General features: G+C 38.4%; 1 protein-coding gene across 1 annotated transcript; it reads left to right on the forward strand.

The window, feature by feature from the left end:
• Nucleotides 1-374: 374 nt before the first annotated feature.
• Nucleotides 375-15130, forward strand: LOC100892779 (histone-lysine N-methyltransferase MECOM). Its single transcript, XM_003730373.3, has 5 exons — nt 375-757; nt 4698-4832; nt 6382-6484; nt 6927-7055; nt 8413-15130. The coding sequence occupies exons 1-5, from the start codon at nt 755-757 to the stop codon at nt 11217-11219; spliced, it is 3177 nt and encodes a 1058-aa protein (XP_003730421.2). The 5' UTR covers nt 375-754; the 3' UTR covers nt 11220-15130.
• The last annotated feature ends 811 nt before the right edge of the window (nt 15131-15941 follow it).

Genomic DNA, 15941 nt, shown 5'->3' on the forward strand with positions numbered 1-15941 from the left:
AATTTTCTAACTCAATTCTTCATATTTCTTGTAAATGGCCTCGTCTATTTGGTATTCATATGTTAATCATATCTGGCCTGGTGGAGTGTCCCTCTGGTAACTTGTGGTCACACACACACACCAAGCTCCTTATTGGCTGTGAGGCTTCTAGAACTCAGTGGTTGGTCCCTGCAGTCCAGCCTACCTACCCCATGGATCCTCAGCCAGCCAGCCAGCCAGCCAGCGGTCACCAACACTGCTGGCCAGAGAGAGAGAGAGAGAGAGAGAGAGAGAGAGAGAGAAGGGGAAGGAGAGGAGAAAAGCTACCATTGTAGGGCTATCTCGCAGAAAGCAGGAAGTGCTAGTAATTACGGCCAAACTTTCAGTCCGTCTCTCTTTGTGTATAATATGGTAGAGGGATCGAGTGTGAATAGAATATCTTGCCAAGAATACAAAATCATTCTCAGGGCTTTGACTCCGCCAGCCACCGGTCTTTGATTGAAGAAGCTCAAGCCCCGATCGCTCGCAGTATACATCCGCCTATCTTCACTGGGGATCAGTGGGGAATCTCTCGGCATTGAAAGCCAGAAGTTTGCCCGTGATAGCCGCGCTGTGTTGCACTCCCTGTCCTTGTTTATCAATGATAAGTTTCAGAAGTTGAGCGTCAGTCTCCTTGGTTGTGCCAGCAGTTTGCCATTTGCAATTTTTTACATTTTGTTGTGAGAGACTTTCAGCAGTATTTTTCTCTTGTGGAGCAGCTGATTCCTTTGCACAAATGGTATGTTTTCTCATATTTACTCTATTTCTGTGATATACAGCCTACATAATGACACTAATAATATTTACTTAATATGATCATTTATATCAATAATATTATCCATTTCTGGCATCAAGAACACTTTTTTTTTAAAGAAATATTTATACTATGTTTATTATCTGCTTTAAAAGTGAAGTACTTAAGTTTTTATTTACCTTCAGTTGGAAACAGGAACACCTTGTCAAAAAGTGATATGATTTGTCTCTTCTTGACTGAATAATTTTTGTAGAACATTGCAAACAAGTGTAGTAATTGTATTAGCAGTCATTTATATTCTCATCTAATCTAAGAAATCTTGTATGTGTATTTTTGTATCTTGGAGGTTAAGGATATTAACATGGCAAATAGAGGGAAGGTCTGAAGATTTATTAGAAGTTTGATGACAAAAAATGGACTGATCTTCATGAGACGATTATGAAGTATGATATCAACCCCATCATATCTCCTGAATCAATATTTTCTTAACCTTTGTAAAATTTACACTGCTTTATGAATATTTGAGCCCAACCTTTAACTTTTTGCATTGTCAAGTCTGTTTATCTTGTCTCTTATGTACATTTGTTAAATTAAAGAAGGGTATGTGTGTTTTAGCGATCTTTCTCGGGAGAAGCAAAACACACAAATGGGGCGCCGCATTTTTGTCCTTTTAGGGTAGGGGAGGGGGCCATATAGGTGCAGCTGGGATGGTCTGTAAAAGAAACATTGCGAGGCCAAGTGTATTGACTGTTTCTAATCGCTCGTCTTGGTGTTTGTGATCCACTTGAATCTTCTCTTGCGATCGAGAGGGCATCTGCTCAGAATGAGCTTCGGGCGGCCTCGCGCGGCTGGAGTAAAACGGGAGAAGATCTAGTGGGTGATGGTTGTCGTAGGGCTGCTCTATGTCAACGAGAAGCACAATAACGAGCGCTGGCTGCCGGTCGCTTCAGCGAAAAAAATAAAAAGGATGTCTTGACTTGTGTAAATGAGACAGCAGATGTTACTGATGATACTCTTACTCACGCGCATCAAGCGAATATTGACGTTGCGTTTTTACGCTGCCAGTCACGAGTGCCTTGCGACATGCGAGGTCCACCGGAGTTAGAGATGACGGGCCATAATCATTGCGTGCAGAGCAAACACAACTTTGCCCTTCTTCTTCTTCTTGGCCAGAAAGCATTTAACAGTTGACTTATTTTTTTGTGTTATTAATCGTGTGCTTGTAATATCACTTGTGACCTGATGGGGGGAGAGAGGAAGGGGAGAATGTGTAAGAGAGAGAGAGAGATAGAAGAAGAGATGGAGGCCGGCTTGATGATTGTGAGGGGTGGGTTACGGAGTTGGAAGAGGAGGGAGGGGAGAATGTGTAAGAGAAAGAGAGAGAGATAGAAGAAGAGATGGAGGCCGGCTTCATGATTGTGAGGGGTGGGTTACTGAGTTGGAAGGATGCAGTGGGTAAACTATCAGTGCGTTTGCTTTGGGAAGAGTTGGTGTGTTTAAGAAACAAAAGCAGACGTGCTCATGGCCTCGAATCGCCGCGAGTGCTTCACGCCTTAAACACACACGGCGACACTTTACACCATGGGTGTGCAAACCCAGCTTAATTCCCCGCAGATATTTTTAAACATATCATAAAGTGGAGCGTCAATTGCTCCTATCATTTCCCTGTGATCCTTTCTCCTCTGTCTCATGATTAAATGTAATAAACTGATGTAACAGGACGTGATCACATCACAGCCATAGCATGAAACGGAGCTCTCATAATTGGGGCAGTCGTTTCATCCATGTCTCTGCGTGTTCCGTAGCCATTTTCCTGTACGTTTTTTACACATCGCCTTTTCTTTAGCACACAAAGGAGTTATTGCAAAGTCAAACAGTGGGAGTTTGTCCCGTGCAAGAAGTCTTTTTTTTCCATCTCCATTTATTAATATTCAAGAAGAGAAAGAAGATAGAATGTAATAAAACGTTGATATTATGTGTCAACTTCTGTTCAATTCAAAGATTGCTCCCTCTCTTTCTCTCTCCAGTAGCAGTAGTGAGTAGAATTGAGAGCAGGGAAACCTACCTTTACAATTTTATAGAACACCTTACACATATGAATTTAAAATTTAAATTTGCATGTTTAACAATGGGTAAGTGATACTAATTCAACTGTTTGATAATCTCTATATTCACTGCTACCTTGTTGGGGGAAAATCATGACAAAACTCTGCATTAACTTTTAATAACCAGTGTATTGTGCTAGTACACAGAACAGTCGAGTCTAACCTCTTGCTATTGATGTTACAGGCCCCCAGTTTTTGCCTAACTCAATAGTCTGTTGAGCGTCATAGAGTTAGGCAATTCGGTAGATGTCTGTGTGTTGCCTTTTACAAATCAATATAGTGCCAGTAGCTGCCTCGGCCATTAATCATGATACTTGCTGTTTGTGATTGTGATTATCTTCACAATGAAATGACTTAAAAGATTGCTCTGAAAACTTTGTGTTGATACAAAATATAGGAAGGCAGTAAAAAATATTTTGGAGAGAAATAGATGCCTTTTATTTTGAGTGATTATATATATATATCCACATTCAAAGAGAAGTACATTAGGTAGCCCACCGTGCTTGCCGCTCAAAGAAATAGAATAAGAAAAAGTTATATTAGATGAATCAATTTGAATTTGAATATGATCATGAGTCATATGTACTCCTCACCCCCCCCCCCCCCCTCTCCAGTGCAAAACCGTATCCCTTCACTGAATGCTTATAGAGGGTTACGTTATTGGGCCCTAGGGAGGGGCTATTTAGGGAGGGGGTACAAGGTATTACCCCTTGGGAGGAAGAGTTTGGCAATGAAAGGGGAGACTGGCACCTTATCTTGAATCCATCAGTGGTCCGGGGGTCCCTCTATAGAGGATGTCTGTCCAGACCAAGGAATTATTTAACACAAATATTTTTGCGCGTTCAGATAACACAAATCCAAAACACCAATGCTCAGGTGTCAACCAAGTTTCTTTTCCTCCCGTTTAATTGCTTAACTTGCGTCCGAGACATCATAACCAAGCGTTTATTTGTCTCGGGGCAGACGGGCTTAGTCTAGTTGTGATCGGAACTGTTGCTTCTGCTGAGGTGCGCTTCTCAATCTCGAAAGGTGGAGAATATCTGAAGGCACTGTAACTGTCAGAGGATTTAGTTTTGCAATGGACCTTGGCTATTATTGGATGACTATCTGATGAAAGGTATCCTTGACTGTTTCCACTCACCTGCAAGTTCGCCGTTATCTTTGGGATGAATGGTTTTCCTTTTCTCCCTCCTTCTAAATGAGTCATTTCTCACTGATTGTGCAGATTATCATCCTTTCATTCATGTTGCTCAGTTTCTTCATTGAGTTATTTGATCTCATTGGCTTACATCCAAGTAACGACTTAACATTCACTATTGTTCTGTTAACATTCACATAGCATTGCTTCAAACCATCGCAAGATATTGTTTATTTCATAAGCCAGTTGGACAACCGCTTCAGTTTGCTGCTGGATGAAGAAAATACCGTACAGTACTACATTAATAATTCAGACAAGCAGAAAGGAGGCTTCAAGCATTTTGCTAAATGGATACGATGCTTTACAAATACTCATCATTACTATTATTATGACTTTCGTCAGCCTTCCATTACTACAGTAAAAGCTGAACCTTTCATGATATATCTGCGAGTGGTTCAGATTTACAAAAGTTTAATGCCATCATGATGGAATCACAACTGAGACACGCTGAATTTTGGCAATTTCCAAAGTTTCCTGCCCTCTAAATGGCTTTCATTTACTAATCACACAAGTTTTTGTCATGAAAGGTACAGGTTTTCACATTATGCAGATGATAGTATATGTCACATTTCTTCCTTGAAATTAATTATTATCTACTTCTTTCTCATTTTTTCATGTCCAGATCGTGGATGAGTTTGGGAAGGTGAAGTGCTGGGTGGATGCCAGCGAGCCAGGCACTGGAAACTGGATGAAGTACGTGCGCAGCGCCCCCAAGCTGGAGAATCAGAACATGGTACCAGTGCAGGTGGATGGAAAGGTGAGTTATCAAAGGACATTAGATTCCTGTTCTTGTAGAGTAGTTTATCCCAAGTCTTGTTTTGTTGTGATAAAAACCTTATAATTAGTAGAAAAATAGTGAAAAAGCAGCACAGGAAATATGGGGTTCTTTTTTTTAAATTCATTTTTTACTGTTTTCAACGCTTAATATATATTTTTCATCGATCTTTCGTTCAAATTCTTTGCCTAATTTTTTTTCCATTTTGATTTTATTCATGATTTCAAGAGAAATAGAACAAAAGCAGACTAGTTTTCTAGAAAATTCCATAAAAATTGAGAGAAAATAGCACAACAACAAAAATGTGCATGTGAGAACGACCAGGGAAGAAGATTCTTTAGTTAATAGGTTAATCAGAATTTCATGTAGTTTGTATTTTATTTTGGATAGTTGTATATTGGTGTTAATATATTTTTGGTTATATCTATAGAAGTTTCTTCCTCTAAATCCTCAGCAATATATTAGAAAGTAGACTTCAGCTCTTGTTTCAAAGAGCAATTTTGCAGTAGTCCTATTTGCCAACCTTGGTCATTTTTCTTCCCATCAAATTGTCTCGTACAATATTTAATCTAGTTGGCAAGATTACCAGTATCAATGAAAAAGGAAAAAGAAATGATAAATGATTCTTATTATACTGGTATCCTGGCCTTGGCATGAAGGTATATGGTAATTGCAATCCCACCATCTTAAGCCCTGGCTAAACCGATGACAGCTGTAGTGATAAAACGCCAAATGTGAAAGGCCTTGATTCTTGCATCATTCTCCAAATTCTTGAATTTTCTTGAAAATGTCTTGAATTAAGAGATAAGTGTGTTATACTTTATGATCCTATAAAATTAGAATGGGCAAATAAAATGTTCTAACTTCTAATAAAATCTAGTTATGGCAAAATATCTTCTGGAAGTTATTTGACATTGCAGGCAGTGGTACAGATGAACATTTAAGATAACACTTTATTTATTTTATCCAACATCCGTCATTTTTGTCAAATGATCTCATTCTCCTCATTTTACCTCATCCACTTTTCTTCATTTTGCACATCATATGAGCTCTTGTAATTATCTCTCGCTTCTAATTAATAATATTTGTGTTGTAGTCACACTCGACAACCATTTTCTTTATTAATACATCTTGAGAATACTTACATGTACTTTACATCAGTTTTGAATTTTCCAATGTAAATCTTGCTTTAATTTTTTTTTAATTATCCAATAGCGCATACAATGTTATATACACATATCCTTGTCCTTTTAACATAATTTTGTTGCCCTTTTATACATGTAAATGCTTTTCTCCATATTTTGGTTGTCCTATAACCGTTAAAAACAAATTTGTTGGTTGTCCTATCCAAAACATGTGTTAAAATAGGTTGTATAGCTGAATGAAGGAAAGGGTTCTAGGGAAGACTTTCATGAGCAGTTGCCTGTCATAATCGGCGCAGCGCCAGGAGCGTCACAATGTGAAGGACATGTGCGCTATATAAGAAGCCACCATTATTTTTTAATTATTATTATTCCTCTTCATTTTGCAGGTTTACTACAAAGCCATTCATAACATAGGTACAGGTGAGGAGCTATTGGTACTCAAGGATGCAGCCTTTCCTGATCAAGAAGGCAACCCAATACAGATCATAGGTAATTTATTAGCCATCTCAAATACTGTTTTGATTGTATGAGGGGTAAAAGGAAAACATCGAAAGCAAGCATAAAACTCAAGATATCTACCAAAGTATGATCCAAAAAAGATGTAATATGTAAGACAGTTTATACTAGTAAGAATCAGTAGTATATGCTGTCTAAAATTATAACTTCCACATACTTTCATTTCCACTTTGGAAATCAATAAGAGTCAGATGGTATGTTTGGGCTGAAGCTGAAAAAAAACTCTTACAGTTTGTGAAGATATGGGCATTCTCTTATCTTAGGTGAATTCATCTTCAAACTTTCTAAAGGTGATTATTTCTAACACTTTATAAATAGAAAAAGAAAAAAAAAAGAAAAAGAAATACAAATACGTATTTTATTCAAAGCTTTTTCAAGTTGAGTACAATTTGCATATTATTTCTTTGTCTTGCAGAAGAGAAGCAGTACGAGTGCGACAAGTGTGAATGTACGTTCAGGTCAAAGGTCGCTTTGCGAAGGCATCAGAAGTACGCCTGTAACAACGCCAACGCCATCTTCTCCACCCTTAACCAAGAGTTCAAAGGTAAAAGCAGAAACATAGAATTTGACCAATTGTAACAAAAAAAATTATGATTTAAACTGTTGAATACAAAGCCTGATATAGCTAGGAGTGGATGTCATGAAAAATGTGCATTATTTCAAAATTAAATTGTAACCAGAAGGTTGAAGGAGAGCATAGGGTTTTATGTGATAAGGAAAAAACTGGGACCGTCTAAAAACTAAAAAACTCTGAATTAATTTAGGAAAATGAAGAGTAATTTATTAAATTGGAAATGTGCAGGAGCAACTAGAAAGATTGTGTAGAAATGAAGTAGAGAAAAAGAATATCATGTACTTCTATATTATCAGAGCATGATATGAAATGCGTTTCATGGGTTCATGCGTAGGAATAAGACAAACAAATACACACACATTTATGTGCTTTCTAGGAGAAGCAATGAGGGGAAAGCACCTGACACACACACTGTCTAGAAATAGCAATGAGATCATAGGTGGGTGGGCACATGCCAAGAGAGAGAGAGAGAGAGAGAGAGAGCGTGTCTCATCTGCCCTTCTTAATATCATACCCTATCTAAAGCAAACACATTCCCGAGAACAAACAAGCAGATATAGAGCTCCGAGGTGATAGAAGGTGTCGGAGATTAAACAATGGTGTTTGCTCGACAACGAGACCTGGCCCTTCTTTATTATCAAATTTGAAATGGAATAAACTAACAGAGGAGGCCGTAAAACAAAGGGCCCATACCAGGGATGTGCTGTCGACGTCGCGCGTCAAATTACCGGCTCGTGCTGCACCTTCTTTTTGTTCCAGCGTGCTGTATGTCTAGTGTTAGGATCATTGGTATTGAGTGTAAGGTGTGATATTTGTATTAGCAAAAGATATGGGATCATGGCTTGAAGATGATAATGATAATGTAGGTTTTGCATGAGCTTGCCTTTATGCACATTATCAAAAACCACCTCCTTTTTCTATAAGTTCATGGTGATGCAAGCATTCAATTTTTAAAGTATAGACAAAAGAGGGAATGCAAATAATGCTCTTTTTATTCAGTTTGTCACTTCCAATTGAGTTAGATTTATATCTGATTGTGACATGGAAATGAACTTAGGAGTTTGAAGTCTTTCCTCTTACATCAGTCTTTTATAAACAAATCTTTCACTATGTTTACATTAGTTACAGAAGAAATTTTCAAGTAATTTCAGAATGAAGTTTGAAAGGTTAGGAATGCAAATGTGTGAAGTATATTTGCAAGTTTGCTTGTTTGTTTTCTCGTTAGTCTGTCGTTTTTATTGAATAATGACACAATTTCTTTCAAAGTTTGGCATAATATATGTAATGAGTTGAGCTATCAATGTTTCTTTTTTTTTGTCTTTCTCAGCCAACGCCGCGATGGAGAGTAGCAAACCAGTGACAGATGAGAGTTGTGCCAATTCAATGTCAGAGTGTTCTGATGAGAAGCAAGAAGACCTAGAAGGCAGACAGAATGAAGAGTTTTCCTGCAATGAATGCGGTCGAAGCTTCCACTGGAAATCGGATCTGATCAAGCACCAGGCAACCCATTACGGCGACAGGATGTATCCCTGCGAAAACTGTGGAAAGTGCTTCTCGGATCCCAGCAACCTGCACCGCCACATTCGCTCGCAGCATGAGGGCGCCAGGAGCCACCCATGCCCGGAGTGCGGAAAGACTTTTGCAACGTCCAGTGGTCTGAAGCAACACACGCACATCCACAGCAGCATCAAGCCATTCACCTGCGAGGTGTGCTTGAAGTCCTACACCCAGTTCTCCAACCTGTGTCGGCACAAGCGGATGCACGCAAACTGCCGCACCCAACTCAAGTGTGCCACGTGTGGTCAGACGTTCTCCACGGTGACCTCACTGAACAAGCACCGCCGCTTTTGCCACAACGCTCAGGTGTTCAACAGCCAGCTCAACACCTCCATCAACGCCTCTCATAACAATCCAAGCTCTGGTGTTCTCTTGCGTGGCAACGCCCCTCTCCTTGGAATGCCACCCACTAGCGCCCTCTATCAGGCTGGCCTTGCACAGATGTGGAATGCCAATCTACACCTCTCCCAACAAGCCTTGATGCAGAATAACCTTCTCTCCAGCTCAGGCAACACCAATGGTGTCATCAGGGGACCCTACCCTCTAAGCTACCCATCCCTTGCAGCTCACCCTTCACTCTTGGCCGGAAACCTTACCCCATCTGCTCTTGCTTCGGCTTCAGAGAGTGCCAACAAGAATGCAAAAGGGATGTCAACAGAGGAATGGCTTCAGCACTACACAGTGGGTGCAGGAAGGGACCAGGAGGGGAAGGGTCTATGTAGAAGGATCAAGATGGAGAGGGAAGATAGTGACGAGAGTGAAGCCTCGGTTAGCACTCCATGTGGAAGTGAGCTGGACTGCAGCTCATACAGTGATATTGAAAGCGAAGCTGACATGGAGATTACCAAGGCAAAGAGAGTAGCTGAATTTGTCAAGAAAGAAAATCCAGATGAGGGGGGAATAAAGGAATGTGGAAATGCATCACCTGCAGCAAGTGAGTTGCCTTTTATGAAGAATGGAAGCAGTGAGCCCATCAAGGCTATCGCATCTATTGCAGATAGATACTTCAGTACCAGTCCTACAGGTCTAGGATATGGTCTTCTGAAAATTGACCCCGTAGCAAGGTTGGGCAACAGTCACTCACCACCAAGTTTCAAGAAGATAGACTGTCCGGTCAAGAAACTTGAGTCAACCTTTGACCCATCCAGGAACCTGCTAAAGCCGCACAAGCCTGAGGAAAGGAAGTTGAATGATCAACCTTTGGACCTGAGTGTCCCTAGACCAAAGACCAAATCCTCGGATCTTCCAGACAAAGAAGAAGGCCACCTGAGGAGACCACACATCTTTGGTATCCCTTCATCGCTCCTTGGCAAGACAGCAGACATCCCTGTTAGTATGGCCTTCTCCTACCCAGGAGGACTCCCTATTACCATGGACCCCATGTACAGGGTTCAGAATGGCCTTGGCCCTCCTCCAGACAAATACCAGCGGATGGAGAATGGAGAGAAGGTTCCTGCTGTCCCGATTCCTCTACCTCACTTCCCTCCCATCCCTAAGATGGATTTCTATGCTGCCAATAAGAATCTCATGAAGTTTCGAGGCCTTCCTGCCCACCAGGCGTATGCTTTGAGCAGCACCATGATGTATTCAGGGTCCACTCCATCTGACAAGATGGTCATCCGCAGCAAGGATCGCTACACCTGCAAGTACTGTGGCAAACTCTTCCCTCGGTCAGCCAACCTCACCAGGCATCTACGTACTCACACAGGAGAGCAGCCGTACTCTTGTAAATACTGTGACCGATCCTTCAGCATCTCCTCCAACCTTCAACGCCACGTTCGCAACATCCATAACAAGGAAAAACCTTTCAAGTGTCCGCTCTGTGATCGCTGCTTTGGCCAGCAGACCAACCTTGACCGCCATCTCAAGAAACACGAGAGTGAAGATTTCTCAGGAGATTCTCAGACCCCAGAGAAGGTAAACGGCGAGGACAGACCGCTCCCATTGAAGAAGAGCGACGATTGGTCTGATGAGCTCAGTGAGAAGGATGAGGCCTACTTTACCGAGATCAAGAATTTCATCGGAGTCGCTGAGATGAAAGCTAGAAGGGACCTCATGTTGAGAGAGCAAGAAGAAAAAATGGCCATTGACAGGAGCAAAGACGACATTGAAAAAGAGGAGGGTGCCTTTCTAGAAAGGGATTCTGAAGAGGGTGGTCTTGAAGAAGAGAATCAACAACAGGAGATCAAGCTCAAGTTGAAGCTCCCCTTCCAGAAATCTTCCGATCCTTCCAAGGTCATGATGGAAACTGACCTTTACCACGACGACGAGGACGACATCATCCCTCGAACACCAGACTCTGAGCAAGACATGCAGTCGGACGATGCCATGTCCGTGTCCGAATACCAAGACGATGATGACAAGGACGACGATGCGTCATCAACGGCTCGCCCGGACAGCCTAGGAGGAGATGAGGAGTCTGGGGATCTTGATAGGTCACGACTGAATGGACGACACCCAAAGCTCCAAGCATACTCCATCATGATGGCTCTATCAGAGGACGAACGTAAGAAGAGCATCCTATCCAAGGGACAGCCGTTGCTCTGCCCTCCTCAACAAACTGCTGCTGTCATCTAAAGTTTCTATCTTTGATGTTGCTCCTGCTTGAAAATCTTTCCCTTTACCAGGTGATATAGACATTTGCTTGTATTAGATTAAAGCTTTTTCCCAAAGTTCAAGGATTTGGATTGAGAAATTAACTCCTGATTTCTATAAATAAACTTTCAACATTAGTGAAATGGTAGTTGACTTTTTTTAAAGGTTCGTTAAAGCTTTAGTTTACTATGAGTAGTAATAATATTTAGAAAACTGATTTTCTATTTGAAAAAGCATAAATGCCATCATTGTTGATGAATTTATGAAGTTATATGTAATTAATTGATTGTACTCAATTACTATCCTCATCAAAACCATTGCCAATTTGATTGACATTGTATCTTTGTGATATTGAAATTCCCCGACCACATAGTCTTTGTTTATAATTGAAATATGTTTGGCTGAATAGTAACTGAAATGTTTACTGGGAACAACAAAATATTGAAATAATGTTTCAAGGCTGATCTCTTTCCCAAAGGAATTATAAAATATCTACCAAGGCAGATATTGTGGTATAACATGCTTAAAATCGTGTTTGGAGTTTCTCCATTATATCATAGTTTACACTGGTGTTTGAACCAAAAGCCTTGAATCATTAGAACTTAAAACATTTTCCTCACATTAACTATAATGTTATATATTGCTGTGAGGGCTATAATGGGACTCATATTGTGTTTGACAATCAGATTTCTGTGTATTCAAAATGACAAGGAAATTTTGTATTCCATTTATTCATTTTCCTAAAATGGCTTCATCAGAATTATTGTGACTTTTATTATATTTAATGAAATTGTAAATAGGGAAGCGATGACAAATTTGCCATGTTCAATGTTTTTGCTGTATATATTACTATTTATTAGGAAGGAGAACGAACGGTATTTGCATAATGCTTCTGTTTATTTGTATGTAAGAAAAATGTATCAGTGTGTTGCCAATTTGACCATCTCTACTGATCTTGTTTAATTGTGCCAAATGAATCAAAAGGAAATGTCACTGACCCTTTCTCGATCACATGGAAATCAGAGATTTATTCCAATGAATTAAGAGAGATAATCTATTTGCAGAAAACATATTATAGGGAAATATATTGTAGTTCAATTATAGCTGAAATGTGACTATGTATTCAAAAAAAGTGCTCTTTGATACAAGTTTTAAAAAAGTGCCTTTTGACATATTTCTTTATTGCGCAGTAAATTATGATTTTTTGTTGTTGAACTAATTCTAAAAAATCTTGCTGCCAGGGAATAAGGTTTTAATAAAGCAAACAGAAGAAAATGTCTAAATCAACACCTCATAATGATGAGCGTGCAAAATTACAGATTGATATTATTCCATAGGTAAAGTGGTTTACTTGTAAAATCATGTAATTTCATCAACTCATGCATTTTGTTATGCCAGTGTTTGTCTAACACACCAAGGAATAAATGCATACTTTTCTCAATATGTTTTAGCCTATGCTTTAAGAACAACTATGAAATGTCCTTAAACAGAGCTTACATTAACTGGCTATCTGAGTCAATTTGAAAGATGTTGACTTAAATTCCTCATATTCTCAAGAATTGTTGAGCTAAGTATTCTTTGAGAGGGCCATTAATTTAAAAGAAACTTTAAAAAAAAAGAGTATTCTTACTAAGTGAAAAGAAGATAGAGAGAGGCTTGGAAAACCTGTCGTTCTACTTCTTCACTTTGAAGTGAAACAATCAACAAATTTTCAATCGAACAACATTTTTATCTTTCTTGATATCTGTGTGAAATTAAGTAAAGTGTATTCAGAAAGAGAGGTTTATTAATTCTGCATTTAATCAAATTGAATGGTATACCATAAAAATTTTGATTGATATTAAATGATTTTGATATTGAAGTTAATCAAAACATGGATCAAACATTGAGCTGTAAGATTTATTTTTCTCCTAATACAGGACGGTTAAGGAAGAAAGCAGTTGTAACAAGCATTGATATTAATGGGTAGTTGAATATTCTTGCCTCCATATTTTTGTTTATTTGTTTGTTTCCATAATGTAACAGTAAGACAATTTGAAATGTGTTTCTTTGAGGGCTGTGAGAGGTTGTGCTTGTATGCCATAATGATGTAATATATTTAATATATGATAGAATACAGTGGACATGTTATGGAAAAAATTGAAGATATTGTGAAAGAAATTTCATTAAAAGATTAACTTTTCTTGGAAGTGCCCCTCTCAGTTTTAGCATTAATGTATTCTGTGCTATCTATTTGCCGTCTGTCCTTTTTTGTGGCAGTTTATGTTATGGATTTTTTGTGCTTGGAGTTAGCTGTAAATATTTTGTGTCGACACGAGTACCAGAGAATTTTATGCGTCACTTTTTATAAAACTGATATAGTTTTACGACTCATCATGTATATAAATTATGGTCACAACAGGTGAATTTTTTCTTTCTTTTGGAAGTGGAGTTTCTTACATTTGTATAGAACATTTTGTGCTTGCTTATACAAGGTCTCTACGTGATGTGCTTTGTAATCAAAAATGTTATTTTTGTGTGTTCTTCAGATTGGACAACTCAAGATTATGTAGATGGCTGCGACATTCCAGTTTTTTGTAGAGTATTTATAGGTAGTATGGTATACTGCACAAATGGTCTTGCATTATATTCCTTTGGACTCTAGTTAGTTTTCATGTTTAGATCTTAATGATAGAATGGACATTTCTTCTTTTAGATATGTTTTAATTGATATTTGAATGGTAGTGTAGCTAGCATTTTGCAGCTCATTAAAACAAAAATGTATCGCATGTTACATTTTGATGATTCGTTTTACCTAAAGGATTTGTAAAATATTTTTCTTCTTTTTATGACTATTCATGCATTTTTGTTTAATTTTATCATGTAGTAGGCAAATTAATTTGGCATTGTGTCTTATGTATCATTCCAATGAAGCATTTTACAAGTGAGTCTGCCGCTTGATGAATATATTTAGAAAGAGAGAGAACAAATAACTATTCCACTGGCTATTAAACTCATTTTCTGCCCTTGATAGAAGTATACATTCATATATGTCGTTGCCTTTGTGTATATATTTATGTACATTTTGCCGTAGTACAAATTCTAAAGAGACAATCATTTTAAAGAAAGAGATGAGACAAATTGTGAATATTTTCCTTGATTAATGATTCAGATAATGTGTTAGAGATGCTTGTGGAGATTTAATTGGATGACATCAGACAATGGATATTATGAAGTTATATCATATGATATTTTTGTACAAAATGTTGTAATATGTAGATGCCAGTGTAGTAAGTATGGTATTATGTCCCAAATGTCGAGTTGGTAACTAGAAGCTTGAACGCAAAATAGAGCATACTTTTCATAATAATAAACTTATACGTAAGGTTATAACAAGAAATGCTGAAATACAAGAGATGTATACAACTCATAGGAAACCTTGCAATTTACAGTGTAGTAATTACTTATAACACTATAATTACGAGTAATGCTGTTTTAGCAAAAATCTCTAAATTCTCATTTTCTAATTGGCGAGTGGTTTCATTTGTAACAAATACTAGGACTCTGCTTTTGAATTCAATGTGCGTAACTTGTATGTTTGAACAAATAACTCTGCTCTTAACTAATCACCCATGATTGCTCTATTTACCCTATTGTGCCATCGTAATTATCTCATCGAATTATGGGAAGTTTTTGCAGCTCCTTCTCTTGTGTAGTTAAATCTTTATAACCGTGTTGATGAAGAACCGTTCAATCGTTCAAATAAAGCCAGTATGGCTTGGAGTAAGTGATACACCACTGATGTTGATCAATGTAGAAATAGAATACACCCACCGTTGTTGTTTGTCATCAGCTAGAGGATTACTGCTGACTAATATCATATTAATAAAAGAGAGGAAAAAAATCATACTTCATGAAGAAATTGAGTTTTCTTTGGTTTATTTGATATTCGCTCTCTACACGTCTCTTCACGTCAATCCTATGACATTTATGTGTCTTTTGGAATGGATATAATTGCGGGTTTCATTATGTGCGTGATACGTGTTAGGTGGTGAATGAGAGAAAGTGGTAATTCGTGGGCATTGCTGAATAGGTCTATTCAACAATTCCACTTCACGGCCCGACACGTTCTATCCAATTTTCACCACATATCCTTTTCTTCTTGCCCATCTTTAAAGCAGGATGCTATTTTTCTCTTCTATCTTACAATTTTCGGTGAGAGAGAGGGATAGAGAGAGCGAGAGGGGGGAGAGAGAGAGAGAGAGAGAGAGAGAGAGAGAGAGAGAGAGAGAGAGAGAGAGTAATAATTTATGAAGAAAATATTTTAGAATCAGACCATAAAGTAATTAGCGGCTTGAGGAAAATCTTTTTTGAAAACGCTTCTTTTACAAAATAGTGACGAATTCTAGACACCTACAGTACAAGGTAAAAACTGATTTGTCTTTAATACAAAATTTAAACTACGGAGAGTGAAGCAATAAGCGTGTTTTTAAGTATGAAAATTCGACAAAAGAGATTTATGATTGGAGATTTGCAAACTTGATTAAGTGTTCATAGCGGAAGACTGTATAACGATAGGTGATGATCGCGTACAAAAGACTAATTGTGATGCAGATGTCTATTTAATGGCCGTGGTTTTGAGATGATAAGCGGTTTAGATGACGATGATATTGTCGATGATGATGATGATATTGTTGATGATGGTGACCACGATGATAATGGCGA

This window comes from Strongylocentrotus purpuratus, unplaced genomic scaffold (genome assembly GCF_000002235.5).
Source record: "Strongylocentrotus purpuratus isolate Spur 01 unplaced genomic scaffold, Spur_5.0 spur5_scaffold_16, whole genome shotgun sequence".
Lineage (NCBI taxonomy): Eukaryota > Metazoa > Echinodermata > Echinoidea > Camarodonta > Strongylocentrotidae > Strongylocentrotus > Strongylocentrotus purpuratus.

What these genes read in the sequence shown, in the direction of transcription:
- LOC100892779 (XM_003730373.3), top strand. An exon ending in CAGTGCAGGTGGATGGAAAG is followed by an intron (nt 4,833 to 6,381) that starts GTGAGTTATCAA and finishes TTCATTTTGCAG; the next exon opens with GTTTACTACAAAGCCATTCA. An exon ending in CCTTAACCAAGAGTTCAAAG is followed by an intron (nt 7,056 to 8,412) that starts GTAAAAGCAGAA and finishes TGTCTTTCTCAG; the next exon opens with CCAACGCCGCGATGGAGAGT.